Source organism: Ornithorhynchus anatinus, chromosome 9 (genome assembly GCF_004115215.2).
Source record: "Ornithorhynchus anatinus isolate Pmale09 chromosome 9, mOrnAna1.pri.v4, whole genome shotgun sequence".
NCBI lineage: Eukaryota > Metazoa > Chordata > Mammalia > Monotremata > Ornithorhynchidae > Ornithorhynchus > Ornithorhynchus anatinus.
The window spans coordinates 30,190,442-30,213,550 of record NC_041736.1 but is presented as its reverse complement, the minus strand read 5'-3'; the positions used below and the strand labels follow the sequence as shown (position 1 = coordinate 30,213,550).

The window sequence follows — 23,109 nt, the reverse complement described above, 5'->3', positions numbered from 1 at the left end:
CGACCCCACTTCCCCTTCCAGTTATCGCCTTTTCTCCCTACTACCCTTCCTTTCCAAGATCCTGGAACGAGCGAGTCGTCTACACTCACTGCCTAGAATTCCTTAACTCCCATTCTCTCCCTGATCCCCTCCGATCTGGCATCCGTCCCCTCCAATCTACCGAGACTGCTCTCTCAAAGGTCACCCGTGACCCGTGACCTCCTTGTTGCCAAATCCAATGGCTCCTACTCTATCCTAATCCTCCTTGACCTCTCAGCTTCCTTTGACACTGTCGACCATCCCCTTCTCCTCCACACCTTATCTCACCTTGGCTTCACGGACTCTGTCCTCTCCCGGTTCTCCTCTTATCTTTCTGGCCATTCATTCTCGGTCTCCTTCGCAGGCTCCTCCTCCCCCTCCCATCCTCTAACTGTAGGAGTTCCTCAAGGGTCAGTTCTTGGCCCTCTTCTGTTCTCCATCTACACTCACTCAGTGAACTCATTCGCTCTCACGGCTTCAACTATCATCTCTATGCAGATGACACACAAATCTACATCTCCGCCCCATCCTCCCCCCTTCAGGCTCGTATCTCCTCCTGTCTCCAGGATGTCTCTACCTGGATGTCTGCCCGCCACCTAAAACTCAACATGTCCAAAACTGAGCTCCTCATCTTCCCAATCCTCTTCCTGACTTCCCTATCACTGTGGATGGTACGACCATCCTTCCCGTCTCTCAAGCCCGCAACTTTAGTGTCATCCTTGACTTGGTTCTCTCATTCACCCCACACATCCGATCCGTCACCAAGACCTGCCAGTCTCACCTTTTATAATATCGCCAAGACCCGCCCTTTCCTTTCCACCCAAATAGCTATTTTACTGGTACAGGCTCTCATAATATCCCGGCTGGATTATTGTGTCAGCCTTCTCTCTGATCTCCCTTCCTCCTCTCTCTCCCCGCTCCAGTCTATTCCTCATTCCACTGCCTGGCTCATCTTCCTGCAGAAACGATCTGGGCCTGTCACTCCCCTTCTTCAAAACCTCCAGTGGTTGCCTATCAACCTCCGCACGAAAAAAAACCTTCTCACTCTAGGCTTCAAGGTTCTCCATCACCTTGCCCCCTCCTACCTCTCCTCCCTCCTCTCTTTCTACTCCCCACCCCACACGCTCTGCTCCTCTGCCTCCCACCTCCTCACTGTCCCCCGTTCTCGCCTATCCCGTCGACCCCTGGCCCATCTTCTCCCACTGTCCTGGAATGCCCTCCCTCCTCACCTCCACCAAATTAATTCTCTTCCCCTCTTCAAAGCCCTACTTAGAGCTCACCTCCTCCAAGAGGCCTTCCCAGACTGAGCTTCCCCTTTTCCCTCTGCTCCTCTGCTGCTCCTCTACTCCCCCTCACTTCCGCTCAGCTAAGTCCCCTTTCCCTCCCTTCCCTCTGCTCCTCCCCCTCTCCCTTCCCCTCCCCTCAGCACTGTGCTCATCCGCTCAATTGTATATATTTTTATTTCCCTATTTATTTTGTTAATGAGATGTACATCCCCTTGAATCTATTTATTACTATTGTTTTTGTCTTTCTCCCCCGATTAGACTGTGAGCCCGTCACTGGGTAGGGACTGTCTCTATCTGTTGCCAAATTGTACATTCCAAGCACTTAGTACAGTGCTCTGCACATAGTAAGGGCTCAATAAATACTACTGAATGAAGTACTGAGTGCCTACTCTGTGCAGAGTACTGTACTAAGCACTTGGGAGAGTATCTCAACAAATATCCCACTACGCACAGGGAAGGTCCATCACAGGCCTCAACTATTCCATTACCATTTTGGCCAGAAAAAAAAAATGTTTTTACAAAAATCCACTGAATGTCTACTGTGTGCAGAGCACTCTACTACGTGCTTGGGAGAGAACAAATAAAAAAATGGCAACTGCACTTGAAGACTTCACAAGCTAAAGGGGAAGACTGGCAGGCAAAGTGCACAATACAGTAGAAGCAGGAGGAAGACTAGATACATTGATAAGACAAAAAGACATGGAACAAGAAATCACATAAAAACAATTAATGGCATTTGAGTGGTATTTGAGTGCTTACTGTGTGCCGAGCACTGTGCCACTTGGGAGAGGACAATACAATAGAATTCGTAGACAGTCTCCTTGCCCACAATAAGCCTCTTTCCCTAGAGAGGGAAAGAGACATTTAATAATTTATAGATAAGTACAATAATCTAGAGATGGGTACACAGGAAGTTCTTGGTCTTCTGACAAAATTGGACCCTTCATCCTAAGTTGGGAACGTTGCAGGTGGGAAACGATTTTCTCCTGAGAATGGCACCGGCTCCTGAACTGAAGTTGGATGCTCCATTTTTACCAAAATTATCATGAATTGTACATTCACTTCCAAATGAGTACTATAGTTACGTGATTGTTTTTACATTGAGACAGGGAGGCTCCATAACAGAATGGCCAAGCTTCACTTCATCAGAAATCAAATGGACGGGTCAACTCTCCCTGGTGACCCCACCGGGCAATCAGGGAACTCCCTCTCATCCCGCCTCCGGTTTCTCCTGCTCCACTCGTTCATTTTATTCATTTAATTGTATTTATTGAGCAGTTATTGTGTGCTAAGCACTGTATTAAGCACTTGGGAGAGTACAACAATAAACACAGCAACCACAATGAGCTTATAGTCTAGAGGAGCAGACAATATAAATGAATGAATTACAGATATGTATATAAATACTGTGGGGCTGAGGGGGTAATAATAATAATTGTGGTATTTATTGTTTACTATGTGCCATACACTGTACTAAGCGCTGGGGTGGATACAAGCAAATTGGGCTGCACACAGTTCCTGTCCCACATGGGGCTCACAGTCCCAATCCCTATTTTCCAGATGAGGTTACTGAGGCCCAAAGAATAATAATAATAATAATGATGATGTTTGTTAAGCACTTGCTATGTGCCAGGCACTGTACTAATCACTGGAAGTGAGAAGTGAAGTGACTTGCCTAAGGTCACACAGCAAACAAGTGGCGGAGCCGGCATTAGAACCCATGACCTTCTGACTCCCAGACCCGGGCTCTAGCCACTAGGCCATGCTGCTTCTCAGCCTAATGGGAAGGGTAATGACTAAAAGGAACAAGTCAGGGTGTTGCAAAAGGGAGTTGGAAAGAGGAAAGGAGGGTTTAGTTAGGGAAGGCCTCTTGGAGGAGATGTGCCTTCAATAAGGCTTTGAAGGGGAGCGGGAGAGTAACTGTCGGGTATGATGAAGGAGGGCATTCCAGGCCAGAAGCAGGATGTGGGAGACGATAGACAAGATGGAGGTACAGTGAGAAGGTTAGTGTTAAAGGAGCGAAGTGTGTGGGCTGGATTGTATTAGGAGAGTAGCACAGTGACATAGGAGGGGTCAAGGTGATTGTTTTAAAGCCAATGGTGAGGAGTTTTTGTTAGATGTTCATTCTTTCAATTGGATTTATTGAGCACTTACTGTGTGCAGAGCACTATACTAAGCACTTGGGAAAGTACAACACAACAATAAAACAGCCACATTCCTTGCCCACAACGAGCTTACAGTCTAGAGTGGGGGAGACAGGCATTTAAACAGATAAATAAAATTACAGATATGTACATAAGTGCTGTGTGACTGAGACGGGGGTGGGGAAGAGCAAAGAGAGCAAGGGGGTGATGCAGAAGGGAGTGGGAGATGAGGAAAAGTGGGGCTCAGTCTAGAAGAGGAGATGGGTCTTCAATAAGGCTTTGAACCGGGGGAGACTAATTGTATGTCGGATTTGAGCGGGGAGGGCGATCCAAGCCAGAGGCAGGCCGTGGGCTAGGGGTCGGCGGCGACACGGGAAGATCGAGACACAGAGAAGGTTAGTGCTAGTGAGGCGAAGTATGCGGGCTGCGTTGTAAAAGGAAGGAAAGAAGTGAGGTGAGGTAGGAAGGTGTAAGGTGTTGGAGTATTTTAAAGCCAATGAGGAGTGAGGAGTTTTCTGTCTGATGTGGAGGCAGATGAGCAACACTGGAGTTTTCTGAAGAGCAGGGTGATATGTCCAGAACATTTTTGTAGAAAAATGATCCAGGCAGCAGAGTTAAGTATAGCCCGGGGTGGGAAGAGACAGGAGACTGGGAGGTCAGCAAAGAGGCTTATACAGTAATCAAGGTGGGATAGGACAAATGTTTAGATTAACGTCTGGATGGAGAGGAAAGGGCAGATGAAGGGATAGAGGAGCAAGTGAGTTGGGTTCAGTAGAAAGGGTGGTGTTGAATGCATCAATTTGGCCATCAAGGGAAGGCAGTTTGGGTATGGAGGCTAAATGAGGTTGAGAAAATTGGATGGGGTCAAAAGATCGGAGGTCTCTGAAGGGAGAAAAGTCCAGTTTTACAGGGAGGAGGTGTGTGAGAGAGAGATAGGTGATGAGGTTGTGGTCAGATAAACACACCCACTGTGCTCTTTAACCTTTCTTCCCACCACAGCTTCCCCACGATCCCTACGCATCCCCCACAACAACCATCCACTCCCCCCACAGCCAGTACCATAGAAGGAGACACGTTTTGTAAAGTCAAAACACCCCAGTGTATTGTGAAGCTGAAAGAGAGTGTAGATTTAGAAGCTTTAGAGATAAACTGACAATAGTTGAACCTGTTGCTCCCACTGGGCCACAATCCCCAACCTATACAATAAAAGGATATTTCTCCGTGATGCTGTTTTGCAGGCAGCTGCCCAGATACCGGGCACAGCCAAGAGAAATAATCCAGATTGCTTCAATGCCAACAACTTGGAGGTAAAAAGCTTGCTTGCTGCACAACATCTACGGCACCTCTAGAAGTACTCTAGACTCCCGAGAATTTGATAGGTCATCGAAAATTAACTAAGGGGCACGTGCATGACCGGTAGAAGCAGAAAAGATCCAGGGCTATGCAGAATGTCACAAAACTCAAGAAATTTTATGTATCATTACAGACATTATATGGCCCAGCACATGCCATCGTGGCATTTCTAAAGAGGCTCCAGGATCCACCCAGACCAGAAAGGAATCCCAAAGAGAGCACAAGAATATTTCAATGTCCATCTCAACTGGCTTTCTTCTATTGAAGACGATATCAAAATCCTTCCTACAAGTAAAGACGGGACTTCCATCCCAACTAGTGAAGAAAGCCACGCTGGCCGAGATTTATAAGCCTATAGCAAACACCTCACTTTAAGCACTTACACAAACTCTTCCTCAACATACGGACCACTGACAAAAGGCCACAGGACCTCAGTGATTCCCCCATTATTGCTGTTCTCAAGAAGAGAGGGTCAAAATTCAGATTATGGCACTGACCGAGATACCTCTTTACCCTTCACTGCTCTCAAGATCCTAAGCGCAGTACTCTTAGATCAGCTACTAAAGAATATCAACCAGTCAGCTACTCAGTATTGTTGACGAAGTGCTCTGGGAATCAAAGTGTGGCTTCTGAAAAGTGTGGCCCAGGGGATACATTCATTCAATCCTATTTATTAAGCACTTCCTGTGCGCAGAGTACTTTACTACTAATAATAATAATAATGTTGGTATTTGTTAAGCGCTTACTATGTGCAGAGTACTGTTCTAAGCACTGGGGTAGATACAGGGTCATCAGGTTGTCCCACGTGAGGCTCACAGTTAATCCCCATTTTACAGATGAGGTAACTGAGGCACAGAGAAGTTAAGTGACTTGCCCACAGTCACCCAGCTGACAAGTGGCAGAGCCAGGAGTCGAACCCATTACCTCTGACTCCGAAGCCCAGGCTCTTTCCACTGAGCAACGCTGCTTCCCTAAGTACTTGGGAAAGTACAATCAACAATAAACCGACATACCCTGCCCACAACGAGCTCACAATCTACAGGGGGGTAGACAGACATCAATACAAATACACAGAGATGGATACAAATAGCCTCTGCTGTGCCTCAGACAGGAAAAGTGCGGGGAACAACACCAAGACTTCTACGTGGTTTGCACAGATTTTATAAAAACACTGACTGCCATCTGGACCCCGGAAAACCGGTCACCCTGAAAAGTTCGAGGTTCTGAAACTACTTTGTGCCAGCATGGGCTGGTCAGGTAAGAGTCAAGAAGCTCTGTCTGAGCCATTCTCCATTGTCAATGGAATAAATCAGGGATGTGTGATGGTCCCGATCCTATTCAATTCGTTCTTTGTAACCACACAAGATCTACTAGAAGAAGTACTAGAGACCTGAACGCAGGGGTTGGCATGTGCTTCCACACCTCTAGGAAATTCTTCCAACTCAACAGACTTTCAACACCATCCCAGTCATTCAAGAGAAGCCGCGTGACCTAGTGGAAAATGCACAGTCCTGGTAATCAGGGTTCCTGAGATCTAATTCCAGATCTGCCGCTTGTCTGCTGTGTCACCCTGGACAAGTCATTTACCTTCTCTGCGCCTCAGTTTCCTCATCTGTAAAATAGGGAGTCAATATCTGTTCTCCCCCTTACTTGGACTGAGAGCCCCCTGTGAGACAGTAACTGTGTCCAAACTAATTATCTTGTACCTATCTCCGAATCTAGTACAATGCTCGGCACATAGTAAGTGCTTATAACCACAATTATCATTATTAAGAATTGTTGTGTGCAGATGACCATGCCTAAAAGTGTGCACACCTAAGAAGACATGCCAAAAATTGTAAACCGTCTCCCAAAACTAACCAGGCATTATGGGTGGACGAAAAGTCCAAAGAAAACCGAGATGACCCCTCCGCCTGCACCAGGGGAAGCCTACACATAACCAAAAATTCATATGGCCAACACAGAGCTACCCGCTGCTTCACAACTCTATTAGCTGGATACCACAGTGATCAATGATGCAACAACAGACACGGAAGTAGAAACCGAATCAAGGCCAGCACATCCTTGGGGAGATTGTCCAAATGTGATGTCAGCCTGGTATTATGCTCCAGATCAAACTGAAGGTCTACAGGACTGTAATCTTGTCCAATCATCTCTCCTGCCGGGAGAGCTAGATGCCACCCAAGGGCCACATCTGGCTCTCTCAACAATTCCATCACAATTCATTCACAGGCCACACTCAACAGCAAATGGCGAGAGAGGATCACAAACAGTGAAGGCCCAGAACGAAGTCAATTTTCTAGCCCTGAAGCGATGTTCGCTTTTAACACAGCAGTGTAGGAGACAAGTGAGGAGAATGGGCGCCAATCTATCGATCCATATTTATTGAGCGGTTACTGTACTAGACATTTAGGAAAGTACAGTACCATAGAGATGGTAGACATGACTCTTGCCTGCAAAGAGCATATAGTGTTCAGTGGAGAACAGATATTAAAACAAGTTAAGGAGAGGGAAAATAGTAGTGCTGAATCATTGACCTTGGAAGACCAGTAATTCTGATCTTCTGACAGTTCAGAACAGCTTCCTCCAAAATGTTCAGTTGAAATTACTTTAGAGTTCTTTAGACTTCCATGAATTCTCAATTCATTGAAATCCTTTCGGGTTTTTAACGGAGGAAATAAAGACATGCCGATTTAATAACCAAATTCTTGGTTCTCAAGCAATTACCGTTCACAATATACCGGAATTCCTATTTTCCCGGTGAACCAATGGATCTTTGCAACACCTTTCTCTGAAGGAGCACAGTAATTGGGCGAGTCCTATTACTGATTTGCTAAATGGGTACGTAGAGAGAGAGAGGAGAGGCACCGAAAGAAGAGAAGACTCACTGACACATTAGACTCAACCCCAGGTCTCTTGATTTTCCACTTTGGCCCAAGTCCCCCTCTCTGGGCACGCAACCTAAAATCCGACAGCCCAATAGCAATGCTACATTTCTACATCCACCAAGTGTTCCATTATTCCCTGCTTGCCCACAGAGAGCTGATGAGTCATTAAGGGTGTGCCTATACAAGGAATTTTGTGTGCAAAGTTTTAAAAAAAAAAAAAATTCCACCCCAGATGGTGATGTCAGCTTCAAAAACTGTTTAAGGTGTGCTGACTCCCCGAACCACCTAAAGCAGCCTCTGGCAAAAGTACAGGCCGAAGCTTGCTTAGCACATCCGCTCTAAAGAGTCTCCGTGACTCCCACGGAGATAAGTCACCCCAAGCACATTTCCAATAAGCTTTCCCTGAGACACTGATACCCACCAAGCTGGGGTGGAAGTACATCAATGCAGGGGATACAGCCTCCAACACGACAACATGCTTAACTGAGAGGGCCGGATCGGGTGGGCAGGCTGCCGGGAGAAAAGAATATTAAAAAATGTAAACGGCCTGCCCTCCATGCTGCTGCATAATCGACTGCTTCGTTTTTGTGAAACCTCACGTCTCTGAAGAAGATCATCACTGACTCCTCTTCAGATTGCCAGAGAAAGGACACCTGGAAGAGTGGGCTTGACCGTTTTGCCTACTTTGACCCAGGGAATCCTGCCTGATCCTGTTGCATGATCAACTGCTATATTTTCTTAAGCAACGTGGCTCAGTGGAAGGAGCACCGCCCTGGGAGACGGAGGACCTGTGTTCTAATCCTGGCTTCGCTACTTGTGTCCTGTCTGACCTTGGGCAAGCCACATAACTTCTCTGAGCCTCAGTTTCCTCATCTGCTCCTGTCCCTCCTACTTAGACTGGGAGCCCCTTGAGGGACAGGGACTGTGTCTGACCTGATTATCTTGTATCTACTTCAGTGCTTGGTAGAGTCCTTGGCATATACCAAGCACTTAAAAATAATAATAATAAAACTGAAGATAATTCATCAAGGGCTACTGGAAGTGGTAGGACAGCAAGACTACCACTCTTGAAAAAACAGATTGGACCACTGCTATTGCTTTGGCAAACAGCCATTGGTTAATGGGCAAAACTTAGATTCAGTTAAGATGCAGTACAATAACCTGAGCACACCAGTATTTCTGCCTTAACTTGTATGGGATGGCCTTCTCCTTCCCCACCCCCCGCCACCCAACACCCCTCAGCAGCTTCTGTTTCCCCTCTGATGAACAGGAAGTCTAGAATGTGTCAGTGAGTCAGTCAGTTGCATTTATTGAGCACTTACTGTGTGCAGAGTGCTGTACTAAGACCTTGGGAGAGTACAATGTAACAATATATAGGACACATTCCCTGCCCACAATGAGCTTACAGTCTAGAGGGGGAGGTGGCAGGATTCCCTGGATCAAAGTACGCAAAACCGTCAAACTCGCTCTTAAAGGTGTCCTTTCTCTGACAGTCTGAAGAGGAGTCAGGGATGATCTCCTTTAGAGATACAGGTTTTCACAAAAAAAAAAAAAGTGTTCTTAGCTCCTGCCAAGTTGTCTGGTTTAAATGTCCTTTTGTAATCATGTAACAAAAGAAAAAGGGGAATATCTGTTCTTTCCAATAATCCACCTGAATATTTCTTTTTCTACCAGTACAACACATTACATTCAGATGGTAATAAAGCAAAAGACCAAATAGCCACACTAATGTAGAAATGTAAAAACTCTTCCATAATAGGGAAAGCTCACTGAGAGCTTTTGGTGTACTCTCTGAAGATCTGGACACAGTAGGCATTCAATTGCCACAGATATTGCTTTTTTTTGGTTATTTGATGGTATTTGTTAAGCACTTACTATGTGCCAGGCATTGGGGTAGATAAAAGATAATCAGGTTGGACATAGACCTCACAAAGAGCTCTTAGTCTTAATCCCCATTTTTCAGATGAGGTAACTGAGGTTCAGAGAAGTTAAGTGACTTGCCCAAAGTCACACAGCAGGATTAGAGCGAGGATTAGAACCCAAGTCGTCTGACTCCCAGGTCCGTGTTCTATCCAGGAGGCCACACTGCTTCTCACATTGCTTCATAATGCACTTGCCTAAATTTGGAGGATTGACCCAGCTAGTGAATTAAACATAAGGGTTCCTTGTATTTCAGCCCTGAAATTCAAAGTTCCCAGGGAGATGCTCCACTCCCCTGAACTCACTCTTCCTATCTTTCAAAGCTTTTAGCACCAGACGACCAGTGGCCCACAATAGGAAGACCTGACTACATTTCCTTTGCTAATACACTTCTGAAAACTACCTACGGACTTGTTTCTATCACCCATGGTGTGACCTCCCCAGACAGAATGCTAAAAGACTGAGTGCAGTTCAATTTAGTTGGTTGGGAAGAGTTAATCCTACTTTACAAATCCAAAATGCCTTAAGATAATGAACAGAACACAAATTCATTCATTCATTCAATCATATTTATTGAGCACTTACTGTGTGCAGAGCACTGTACTAAGTGCTTGGAAAGTACAATTTAGCAGCAAATGAAATGTAAACAGGCAGATGCAGAATAAGATTGGAACGCTGAGTGTAATATATTTCAGAATGCTCTCATGTGTATGCTATGAAAAGTTTGTGATCTTTACAGGAATATATACTGCGGAATCCAAAGTACTATTAGCATCATAACTCTCTCAACACCTCCTAAAACTTCACAAATAGGAAAGAGAGCTGTTACCAGAGAGGCAGAGTATGATAGAGTCCGTAAGAGAACTATCCCTATGTCTTAGAAGCATTTTCCCCCCCTCTTTGCCTAACTGGGCACATAGCATAAAGAAAAGTGTCACAGAAAGTATCTGCAGAAGAACAAGTGGAACTGTTCTAACTAAAATAATTGACTTTCCTTCCCCAAATTTCCCACTAAGTGCTCATGTGTCATCAAATAAAACGGCTCAAAGAAAAAACAATCAGGATAGCCAGCATTTTGGGGCTTTACCTTTCCCTTCCGCTTCAGTCACCCATTCCAGAAGCCTAACTGAAGTCCTGTCTTCACTTCATAATCCCTCTTCCCTAGAAATGTGGGTTTTTCGCGGGCCACAAGGAAACCCAAAATGATAAGTTGAAAAATCTGCCCTGGTAAGAGCCTAGGATCAATCTCCCATGTGAGCTTTCTGCAAGAGTCAATTTTCAGAGAATACTACTTTCTCAAAGATAAGGACATGAAATGAAACACTGTTACATTGAAAACTATCCCCATTTCACAATAGGGTGTACTTTTGTCCTTCTCCTGTTCCTTGACTTCTTGGAAATGTCACTTTCCTCCTTACTTTTTGTATCTCTGAACTCTTCCGTGACCCGTATTTCTACCTCTTTCTTTATGTCAGTATCAACGTCTAGACTGTAAGCTCGTTGTGGACAGGGAATGTGTCGTTGTGGACAGGGAATGTGTCTACCAACTCTGTTGCACTGTACTCTCCCAAGTGCTTAGTACAGAGCTCCGCACGAAGTGCTCGATACCGTTGATTGTTCCTACACACCTGTTCTCTATCTCTATTGTTCCCTCCCAACGATTCCCACACACTATTACTCATCCTTCTTTACCTCCACCTTCTTTTCTCTCCTTTCTCCTAGAAGCCTTTTGTAACTGCCTTACAACCTATTCTCCCCTCTCATTCCCTCTTCCTCTTTCCTCTCCCTGAGGACTCTGGTGGACTAGTGGACCTCTTACACAGGCCTGGGTTCTAGCCTCCATCTCCACCACATACCTGTTAGGTGACCTTAGGCAAATCACTTGAACCTCTCTGTGTCTCACTCTCCTCAACTGTAAAATGGCGATTCAATTCCTGATCTTCTCTCTCCTACTTAGACTGGGAGCCCCGTGTGGGACAGGGACTCTGACCTGATTAACTTTACCCCAGTGCTTAGAACGATGCTTGACCCATAATGAGCACTTGGCAGATACCACAATTTTTCTAATAATCGTACTAAACCTGTCTGTCACTGCTCACTGTACTCTGTGTCTTTCCTGGGTGCTTTCGCATTTTCTTCTTTGCCAGCACACACTCACACACAAACACGTTCACTCGCTCTCTTTCTCTCTCCTCTTGCACTGTTCATCCAACTGCCATGGGCAACTTGATCATCCTCCCCACTTTGGGCACTTGGAGAAAGAAGGGGTCACACTTTGGGGGACTGGAGTAGCCCAGGAGGTGTATAGCTTTGTCCCCACCCCCGCTCCTTCCCCTACCAGTCAATTCATCAGCTGGAAGCTAAGACTCTCTATCAGAAACTCATAGATGGTGATCCAGCTTACCTTTTTATATTCAGATATTAACATTGGCAAGTCTAACAACAGTAGCTAAAAGCCTTGATATTTTAGTTGAAAGGACGCTTCCCTCTCTCCCTCCCTTTCCCTTTGAGTGGTATAAATTTTAATAAGAAGAACTGTTTCAGGCTCATTCTCTCCTCACTTAACAGGAGAGGGTATCCAAAAGACAGAAATGGGTGCTGGGTCAATGTCGATCACATTTATTGAGCGCTTACTGTGTGCAGATCACTGTACTAAGCACTTGGGAGAGTACAATATAACATTTTAATAGTTAGACACATTCCCTGTCCACAACGAGCTTACAGTCTAGAGGAGGAGTGCTGTTCTAAGAAAAATGCCCTGGTTTCTATGGAAAACTCATCCCGTGCTTAGAACAGTGCCTGGCACATAGTAAGCACTTAACAAATACCATAATAATAATAATAATAATGAATGGAAACTAGGTCTACCATGAAACTGATCTAATTGAGGTCACCCAAAAGAGCAATGCCTTCCAGAGTCATGGGATGAAAATCCTACTACACATAATTAAGGGGACAAACTAGGTAATAAAAGCTGGAGGAAGAGGCCCTAAAGGGGTCCAGGTGTTGAAGACGGGGTAGAAGGCCATAATGAACTACATCTGACCGACTCGGTTTCCCAAACAGAGGAGGGCCAAATGAGGCTGTGTAGCCCCGAGGCCAGAGCATTTGAAACTGATGTTTGACGGTGTCGGTGCCAAACTGCCAGGTAGAGAAATGGAGTGTGCAGATCTCCACCACCTGCCTGGCTTTTCTTCTCAACTTCTTCTCTCCCACCCATTTTGGGATTTCTTGTGATGCCTATTAACAAGAATATGCGGAGCTCTGGGGTAGTAAGGGAAGCAGCGTGGCTCAGTGGAAAGAGCACGGGCTTTGGAGTTAGAGGTCATGGGTTCGAATCCCGGCTCGGCCACTTGTCAGTTGTGTGACTTTGGGCAAGTCACTTAACTTCTCGGTGCCTCAGCTACCTCATCTGTAAAATGGGGATTAAGACTGTGAGCCCCACGTGGGACAACCTGATTCCCCTGTGTCTACCCCAGCGCTTAGAACAGTGCTCAGCACATAGTAAGTGCTTAACAAATACCAACATTATTATTAGTAGTAGTAGTAGTAGACTGTGGGACCAGGAGGAAGGGCAAGGGAGCCCTTAGGGAACTTGCGGGATGACAATTACTGCAGTTCAGTCAATTAACGTGAAATTTCGCTACCCACTAAAAGCCCAGACTCACTATCTCAGAAACCCACACCCCTCCCCCTTGAACAGCAGTCAAGGCTTTTCCCTGGACTCCTTCACAACTTAACTCCTCCCAGCAGCCACGCTTCGGAGTACATACCTGATGACTGGTGAAGATCCCCTGAAGCTTTCCCCTGGTGAAATCTCTGCCTTTATTTTTTTGGTAGACCCTACTCCCCTTCCTCAGATGGAGAGATAGTCAATCATCAGTATTTACTGAGCACCCACTACTGTACTGAGGGCTTGGGAGAGAACACTTGAGTTAGTACATCCGATCCAGGCCCTCAAGGAGCTGCCAATCTAGCGGGAGGTACTCTAAAGTAATTTACAAGTGGGAGGCATGGAGAAGAAAATCAGGTTTATAGATCGGTGCTTAAGCAATGGACGAGTACCTGTATGAAGTGCTTACTGTGTGCAGAGCACGGTGATGAGTGTTGGGAAAGAGTATAACGGTGGGAATTAGATACGGACCCTGTCTGTGGAGGGACTCGCAATCTAGGAATACAGGTGTGGGGGCTGGAGGAAGGACTGGGGACAGACGCATAGGCAGCAATGAGATGCTCAGAAGCATAAGGGAAAAGGAGAAATACACAAAAGACAAAAGTCAGGAGGAAGCTGTGGCTAGAGCGCAAACTGAAATGAACAAGACAGCTACAAGTGGTTGTGGGCCCACAAATGTTCAGTTAGGAGGAGGAGTGCTGAGGAAGCAGCTGGGATATAAACTGGAGAGAAGAGGAATGATGTCAGGGAAGGTCTCTTGGGGGGGGGGGGGGGGGGGGGGGGGGTGTGTGTGTGTGTGTGTGTGTGTGTGTGTGTGTGTGTGTGTGTGTGTGTGTGTGTGTGTGTTTTTAAGAAGGGCTTTGCAGATGGAAAGAGCTAAGGTCTGGCGTCTTCAAAAGTGAAGACTGTTCCAGGCAGGAAAAATGGTATGAACACAATGGACTGGAGGTAGGGTGGGAGGAAAAGAAAGCCCTGAAAAAGGGTTAGCTTGAGGGGAACTAAGAGTGAGAGCTAAGATGTAGTGACAGAAAAGAGTGGATCAACAGGATGAGGAAAGCTGATTGAGTACCTTAAAACGAATGATCAGGAGTTTCTGCTTGCTGCGGAGGGAAATGAGTGACAACTGTAAAATTCTGAGGAGGACAGGGATGTATACAGAATGACATTTTAGAAAAATGATCCAGGCAGCAGAGTGAAGTATGTGATGGAGAGAGGTGAAAGTGGAAGCGCAGAGGCCAGAGAGGCAGCTGGTGGCAGTAGGCAAGCCAGCATCCGACAAGTGACAGGATCAACCAGCATGGTGGCTGGTGGGATGGGGAGGAAAGGACAAAATATGGAAATGACGCAGAGGGAAAAATCAGCAGTTGTCAGTGACAGAATTAATAGAGGAGTTGGAAGAGAGGGAGGAGTCCGGGATGATACCAAGGTCTAAGCTCCAGAGAAGGGAAGGACGATGGTGATGTCAACTTTGATGAGAAGGCTCTTGACGTGTTGAATGTTCTGCCAAGTAAAGATGTCCTCGAGGCAAGAAGAAATGCATGATTGCAGAAGAGGTGTGAGGGAGGGGCTAGCGAGGGAGATATCTGCATAGAAGTCAGTTAAAGCCACAGGACTAGATGAGCTCTGGGGAGAGAGTGGGGGTCGAAGAGGGAGAAGATCAGGGGACCAGAATGGAGCCTTGAGGGGCGTCTACAAGTTAGGGGGTGAGAAGCAATGGAAAAGCCAAAGAGAGACCGAAAAGGAGTAGCCGGCAAGCCAAGAGGAGAACTAGAAGAGAACCGTGACAGGAAAACCAAGGGTACAGTCAGTGATTTATTCTGATACTTCATCACCTCCCCACCTTATCAGATGCATCTTTTCCCTTCACCCTATCTGCAGTTTTTCATAGCATTTCCTACACCCTGCCACAGTGTAAGCTCCTTGGAGGAGTGGATTGTATATCTTTGGCTTCTCTCGTACTTTCCCAAGCACTAAGTACAGTGTGTGGTGCCCCGTGGGTGCTCAATAAATACCCTTCCTTACTTCTGGGGGGACATGAACAAGGGAGAGAAAGAAGGAAGAGTCTTTTTAAAATGTGCCTGTTTTTTCCCCAAAGCCTATAAAAAGTGCTTGAGGTACGGAGTTGGAGTTTGCCAACTTGTAAATGATTCCATAGGCTACAATTTCTGGGCTTTGAACCAAAAGGCCGAGGTGAATACTCTTCTCCCCAGCTAATGGCATACTGTGCCTAGGTGGGGAACTGTAATTTAAAGTTTCAAGAGCACTAAAAATTCCCACCTCAAAGAGAACCCCAGAGTCTACCACTAGTTTTCCCTTCCCCTAGCCCACAGTGCTTGAAAAGTTGGTTAGTAATGGTTAGTTTAAATAATGCAGCAAATGGCACCAGTGTGATAATGGATCATATCATATCATATCATAATGGTAAGAGTAGAAATGGCTTAGTGCAATATTTTCGAAAGAAGAAACATTTCTCCCCTGAGAGAATACAATCTACCTCCGCCACACACACAAAAAAAAAGGATTATGCAAATTTTTCACTCATGACCCTGTAAGTCCTTCCATCATAGCATTTCCAAGTAAGGCTATCTTACACATACGCAGGCTAGCTTGCCCAACTTCCTGAGTTTGCCTTAAGGCATAATTATGAGCAATGAAATGCACTCTCCACTCCCCTGAACTATACCTGATGAAACAGTGAGCCTTGTCAAGTCTCCAGGAAACAAAAGATCAAGGAGTCACCAAGTCATGGTTGAAACCAAACAGCTTGCCGAATGCAGATCATGCACACGACTGACGGAACGTTTGCTTCCAATTTAAAGAAAAAGAGGGGAGGGGTATGAACCAGTGAGAAGAATTAAGACTGCCTATTCACTCGGAAAAATTCAAGTAACGCTGGGCTAAATCCCTCGCTCGCGCCTTGGCCAATGTTGAAATGCGACGGAGTTCTCTTTCGAGCAGTGGTCGAGTTCTACTCTTAAAAATATCATCTTGGAATATTTGAGCTCATTCTCGTCTGAGTGGATTCTTGGGCCCCTTTCGATGATTGTCCCAAGTTTTCTTTCCACCCGGCTCTTGCAATAAAATCCGAGCCAAATAAATGAATTCTTCAGAATTACACATTCAGCCTCTCCCCCTGATTAGAAGGTAGGCGGGGATAGGTCTCGTTTTCTACATCGATGCGTTTTCAAGCAAACTGGATTTATAACTCTAGTGAACACAGTCTCAAAATTCCTCACCTACTGTAAAAGTTATACGCGTGAACAACGGTACGGAAACCTAACTGGCGTACAGCTCTCCATAAAAACCACTGTGAAATGCCACAGCTGGCCGACCAACTCCTCCTGCAACTGAGTCAAAGTGGGGCTGGGCTTCTATTGTTCCGGTGAGGTTGCCGTTGACCCAAGTCGATCTTTTAATGAAGCCACTCCATTGGTCTTCAGGTTTAAAAAAAAAAAAATAGGGGGAAAAACACTCTCAGATGGTACCCAATGAAAACAACATGCAGTTTATAGAGATTGGGATGGTAATGGGAGCAAAAACTAACATGTCAGGTAAGCCACTCCCCTGCCCAGGCTGGAAACCACATCTGAAAACTCAACCCTATTTGGCTTTATGGTTAAATTAGAGTCACCCAGAGCCAAGAATGACATCACCTCTGGAAGGATTTGAAACAATATGCAGCCAGTTACCTTGGCCTATTTCACTAGGCATTGAATGGGGCTTCCTGCGTGTCTCTACTAGTTACCCACCCCCCTCCCTTTTTCTTAAAAAGGTGATTTTATACCTTTCAGAAAAGAATAGCAAGGGATTCTCATGGAAGGGGTCAAGATGGGGGAGGCAGAAAGGGGGCAACAAGGGCAGGGGGGGAGGGAACGACCACAGCAGAAGAAGGAACAAAATTACAAAAAGTCCTACAAAGAAAAGCTTTAAATTGAATCTATTTGAATTCTGAGGGCTGGTTTTTAGAAAACTCTAGTTTCCTGCAGCCTACAGGAACAAGCTTCATTAGCACAGCCCCAAAAAAGACCAGCTCAAGTTTACTGTTACTCTGCCCCATTCCACTTTTTTAGCCTGATTTACACTGGTGGTTTTTAAGCAAACCACTCAATAGAGGTTACATTTTTATGGCTGCAGATTGTACACTGAGCCCATGAGCATTTAAAGTGGGTGAAACCACACCTCACCTCTGCTAGCACAGCACTCTACCCAGTTCGCTGGATCAAAAGGTGGGTAGGGGAAAGCATGGGAAATGCTCTCTCCTCTAAGTGAAGTGTTTGAAAACCACAGAGAAGGAAGCCTTCGGCAAACTGAAAAATAATAGATAAAAATAGAGGAAAGAGAACTGCAGGCGTCTAGATTCCTAACTTGTCATCCTCAACAGTTCTCATCCTTAGGATTAATGAAAGGCCATTAATTAAAGTAAGACAAAACTCCTCAGACCAAGTTTTGCGTTAATCCAGACCTACTTGTCAACGTCTGAATGGCAATATGGGAAGCTGGTCAGCCCTTCTGTCAAACTTACGACACAATTCCACACTGCCCATACATAAACCAAAGAGAAATGTTTCCCAATCTCAGGTTAGTATGTCACAGCAGAAATGGCATTAGTGCTCTGACACTGAAACTCCTCTTACTTAGGTAACCCCCGTGCCACATTTCCATTACCATCCCTTTATTTGTAGTTTTAATCAATCAATGGCATTTACCGAGTGCTTACTGTGTGCCGAGCACTGTAGTAAGTACAAGATGACCGAGTTGGTAAACGAGCTTACTTCAGATGCTCCCCCCCGCCACCAAAAAAGGGACAGTTCCTTCCATTCCTCCTTTCCAACTGCAAAAACTAATGTTCGTTCAGTCACAATTTCTGTTAAACCAGAAGAAGTTTTAAGAAATGTGTCAGAATTCTCCTCCAGACCAACCATTCTCATTAATGCCTCTGGAACGTGGCATCTGAATCTTTGGCTACCGTTTGCCCCAGAAGTACGGTGCCAAATCACTTTAACTGCTCAGGGTCTCAGTTTCCTCACCTGTAAAATAGGGACTCAATACCCGTTCAACCTCTTCCTTAGATGTGAGCCCCGTAAGGGACAGGGACTGGGTCGAACCTGCATATTTTATCTAACCCAGTGCTTAGGCACAATGCTTGGCACACTAGCAAATCCCACAACTATCGTTAGTGCTGAACATCATATTTTCCACTTTACTCCCCAAGCCTTTTACTGGTCCAGAAATTGAGGTCTTTTGATCTATCCTCACCTGATTTTTTTTGTTTTTTGGGGGGAGCTGTTTGCCCATGCTGCTTACTATAGCAAGACACGGAAATATTAAGAGACTCAAAAGCCTCTGGTCCGAGGAAGAAAAGCACATCCCCAAGTCAGGTCAAGTAAAACAAACCAGGTATCCCATTCATCTGCTTCAAACAGAGTGACTCTACCAAGTGATATCACGGTATCCCTTCTAGTTCAAGACTCTGTGATTTCTAGTAATAAGAGTATTTGGCAGCAATAGAATTTGTTAAGCACTTAAGTGCCAAGCACTGTTCTAAGCACTGGGATGGACACCAGGTAATCAGGTCGGACACTGTCCCCATCCCACGTGGGGCTCACAGTTTTAATCTCCATTTTACAGATGAGGTAACTGGGGTACAGAGATCACACAGCCCAAGATCACACAGCAGACATGTGGCAGAGCCAGCATTAGAACCCAGGTCCACTGACTTCCAGGCCTGAGCTCTTTCCATTATGCTGCTTCTCTACAAAGAAATTCTAGAATCAGGGTCTCTCAGGGTCTTTTCTTTATAGCAATCGGCCCCAACCCCTGAAAACACACACACACACACACACACACTTTTTGCTGGTCCCAGTTCACTCACTACTGTTACGTATCAGGCAGAGAGACACCCAGCTGCCAATAATTATGACAGCATGGGGCTACTCCCCGTGGCCAGAGCCCAGAGCTTTCACGGCTCTCCCACCACCCTGGAATTAATTAATTAATGTTGGTATTTGTTAAGCGCTTACTATGTGCCAAGCACTGTTCTAAGCGCTGGGGTAGACACAGGGGAATCAGGTTGTCCCACGTGGGGCTCACAGTCTTCATCCCCATTTTACAGATGAGGTAACTGAGGCACCGAGAAGTTAAGTGACTTGCCCAAAGTCACACAGCTGACAAATGGCCGAGCCGGGATTTGAACCCATGACCTCTGACTCCAAAGCCCGTGCTCTTTCCACTGAGCCACGCTGCTGCACCTGGAACGGACTCAGGTGAACAAGGAGCCCAGGGCAGGGCTCCAAACCTAGGTGTGAGACAACCCCCGCCCCCCGCAGACCTCAAGCAGACCCAGAAAGTGTCTCGAGGTCGGTCAAAACCAACACCGGCTCCAAATCTGGAAGGCTGCTTTCAAGACAAAGGACACTACGAGTTTTGGGCCACACTACGAGAAGGCAGGCCAGAACTGAGGCCACCAGTTAAGGAGGGCTCCTGCCACCTCAGTGTCATGGCCATCAGTTTCCCCCTCCTGCCATGAATTACCCAGATAACAACCTCCCGCTGTCAACTCAACACCCTCCACCAATTTCACCTTTCAACGGCTGGGAATTAAGCCAGGCCTTTTTGCCTTGAGTCGTACCCAATCTGCGGTTCCAGTTGAAATAACTTCACACTAGCGGTCTTCCAGGAATTCTCAACTCAGAGAAAAACAATAAATCCCTTTGGTGGCAGACCTGTCCTTCCCCGGCCATCCTTGACTTTTCCTATTTCCAAAGGCCTCCCCTCATCTTCTCCCCTTCCGGTGACCTCAGCGCCACACACGCATCCCTCACTCCAAACAGGTAGAAAGGGAGGACGGGGACGGTTCCAAATGACAACCGTGACCTTCTAAATGTGACAAAATTCAGGAAGGCAGTCCTAACCTCGACCCTCCCAAAGGCCGAACCAGCTCAAACCGAGTTTTCATACAGGGCTCGATCCTTGAGCCACTTTCTGAAATCAGTCACTGCGGTTCCAAAAGGGGGGGATCTGTCCAGTGGCCGTTCGAGAAACTGTCCACTAGCAAGGGGGAAGGGAGAAAACTGTTGCTTAAACAATAGCATTTGCTTCTCCTGGAGGATCCTTCTCCTTCTACCTCCTCCAGGCTCCCTCGAAACCTGGGCTTGTGTCAGAAAAATTCTCTCCCGCAGAGCCAACTGTGGCGCTGACACCTGGTGGCTGCGATCACAGATAAATTGCCCCGATCCCGGTTGTGATTAAAGGCCCTTCATCTAATGAAAGGATTCAAGAGTCAAAGAACAAAGCGGCCACACATTATTAAAATATACAGCCCAGCTCATGAAAACGAAAATCTGAATTTTGATGATGTAACAGTGAAAGTATCTGAGAAGACCCCTCCCCTTCGTCTTTCAACCCATTTTAATAAAAATAATGATAATGTTGGTAATCGTTAAGCACTTACTACGTGCTGAGCACTGTTCTAGGCGCTGGGGTGGACACGGGGTAATCGGATTGCCCCACGCGGGGCTCACCTTTTTTAATCCCCATTTTTACAGATGAGGTAACTCGCTCGGAGAGCCGAGGCACGCCGGATCGCTAAGAAGCGATGACAGAAAACGCAAGAAAATAGGAGGCCGGGAAAGAACTCCGGAACAAATCCATTTTTTTTTTCCCCCTTAATCCAGTAGGGCAAGTTCAAAAAGGAAGAGTTGGAGTTCAGTTTGAGCTTGTTTAAGCTTGCGTTGAAGTTCTGTAGAATCGGAAGTTTACAACGCGGGCTTAAAAGAAACAGAGAAGATCCTCTTCCCTTACCCCTGAGGTTTATTTGTACAGGGTTGGGGGTTCTGTTTTGGTTTTGTTTGTTTTTTTTGGCTGTCGTTTCTGTGTGCGCGCGTGTGTTGATTTGCTATCAACGCGTTTCAGAGATCGGGCTACCGCTGGGGGGGGAAAGGTCGGGAGGGAATGTTAGGGAGATGGTGCTAAAGGTTGGGCCGTGGGTGAGTCTGGGGCACACCCCTCTTTTCCTGCCCGTGCGCCGACACGGGGAATGATGAAGATTCCTAGATAAGATCGCTGTCGAGTCAAAGGCCCCTTGGCCTGAGTGAAAAGGAGGATACGGGACTACCTGGGGCAGACCCGCCCCCCCGGGCCAAGCCTCCGCGGCTTCTCTGCGGCCGGGGCCAGGGACCCGGGGTCAGGGGCACAGGGCCACAGGGACGGGCCCAAGTCCTTCCCCCCCAACTCGCCCCGGGGCCGGCACAAAGGGGAGCCAAAGCCCCGGCCCCCGGGGGGACAGGAGGAAGAGGAGGAGGAAAAGGAGGAGGAGGAGGAGGAGGAGGAGGAGGAGGAGGCCGGCATCTTCCAGGGGAAAAAAAAGGAGATGGAAGAGGAGGGGCGGGGGGGGTCCTCCGGAGAAGAGGGGGAGGGGGTCTCCCGGAGAAGAGGGGCAAGGGCACCCCGGTGAAGAGGGGGAGGAGCAGAGGGGCAGGGGTCCCCCCCCGGGAGAGGAAGGGGAGGGGCAGGGGGTCCCCCCGGGAGAGGAAGGGGAGGGGCAGGGGGTCCCCCCGGGAGAGGAGGAGGAGGGATCAGGGTCCCCCCCGGGGAGAAGAGGAGAGGACGGAAGGGGTCCGCGGGGGGGGGGGGGAGTGGGGGAGTTGATCCCCGGGGAAGAAGGCGGGCAGCGGGGGCCGTCCAACGCGCCGCCTGCTTTCAATTACCAGCCGCCTGGGCTAGGAGACGGCGGCGGCGGAGCGGGGCTGGGCTGCCCCGACCCCCGGCCCTCCGCCCCCCCGGGAGGTGCCCGCCCTGCCCCGGCCCGGCCCGGCCCGGCTGCAGGGAGGAAGGAGGAGGAGGAGGAGGAGGAGGAGGAGGAGGAGGAGGAGGAGGAGGAGGAGGAGGAGGAGGAGGAGGCTTCGGCCGCCCCGGGACGCTCCCGCCGGCTCCATCGCCGCCCCCCGCCCCGGGCCCCCGCCTGCTCCCCCGGCCGCCCCGCCCCGCCCCGCCCCGCCCCGCCCGGACCGACCCCCGCGGGACCCCCGACCCCCCGGCCCGCGCGCCCCCGCTTACCGCCGAGCACGGCCGCGCGCACACGGCCACGAGCCACAGCACCCACACCAAGGCCGCCGCCGCCGCCGCCGCCGCCCTCATCGTGGTCTCCGCCGCCGCCCGCGGCCCCGGCCCGCTCCGCTCGGCTCCGCTCCGCTCGGCTCCCCTCGCTGCTCTGCCGCCCCTCCTCAGGCGCCCAGCGGGGCTCCGGCGGGGTGGGGGGCGGGGTGGGGGGCGGCTCCGCTCCCCGACCTCTCGTTCGTCCGTCCGTTCGTCCGTCCGTTCGTCCGTCCGGCGCTCCCGGCCGCCTGCCCTGCCTGCCTTGCCCTCCTTCCCGGGCGCCGGGCGGGCCGCGCTAGTGGTGGGCGGCGCGGGCTTCGGGGCTATAAGAAATGCGGGCTCCGACACCTTCCCTGCGCCCGCCCTCGCCCCCGCCCCCGCCCCCCCCGGGGCCCCGCCCCCCCCCCTCCTCCGCCCCAGCCCGGCCCGGCCCGGCCCGGCCTTCCTGCTCGGCGGCGGGGGAGCCGGGCCAGCGGGGGGAGCCGGGGGAGCCGCCGCTGGGCGGCCCCGGACGCTTAGCGTCGCCTTCCCAACGGAGGCTCAGCCTCCCCGGGGCCCCTTCCCGCCCGACTCCCCCCAGCCGCCTCCCTCGGACCTTTCCCGCCTCCCTCGGTCTCCCCCGGGCCCCGCCCTCCAACCTCCCCCTGCCTTCTCCCGTCCCCCTCCCTCCAAGCCCCCCCCAGCTCCCCCGGGCCCCCTCCCTCCAAGCTCCCCCTCTTCCCCCGGGCCCTCTC

General features: G+C 48.5%; 1 protein-coding gene across 1 annotated transcript in view; it reads right to left on the bottom strand.

The window, feature by feature from the left end:
* SDC1 (syndecan 1) overlaps positions 1-22,733 on the bottom strand; it is a 59,341-nt gene extending 36,608 nt beyond the window's left edge. The window contains exon 1 of the mRNA XM_029072174.2: positions 22,337-22,733. Within this exon, the coding sequence (XP_028928007.1) occupies positions 22,337-22,417 (81 nt within the window). The 5' untranslated portion in view covers positions 22,418-22,733. The remainder of the gene's footprint in view (positions 1-22,336) is intronic.
* Between the last annotated feature and the right edge of the window lie 376 nt (positions 22,734-23,109).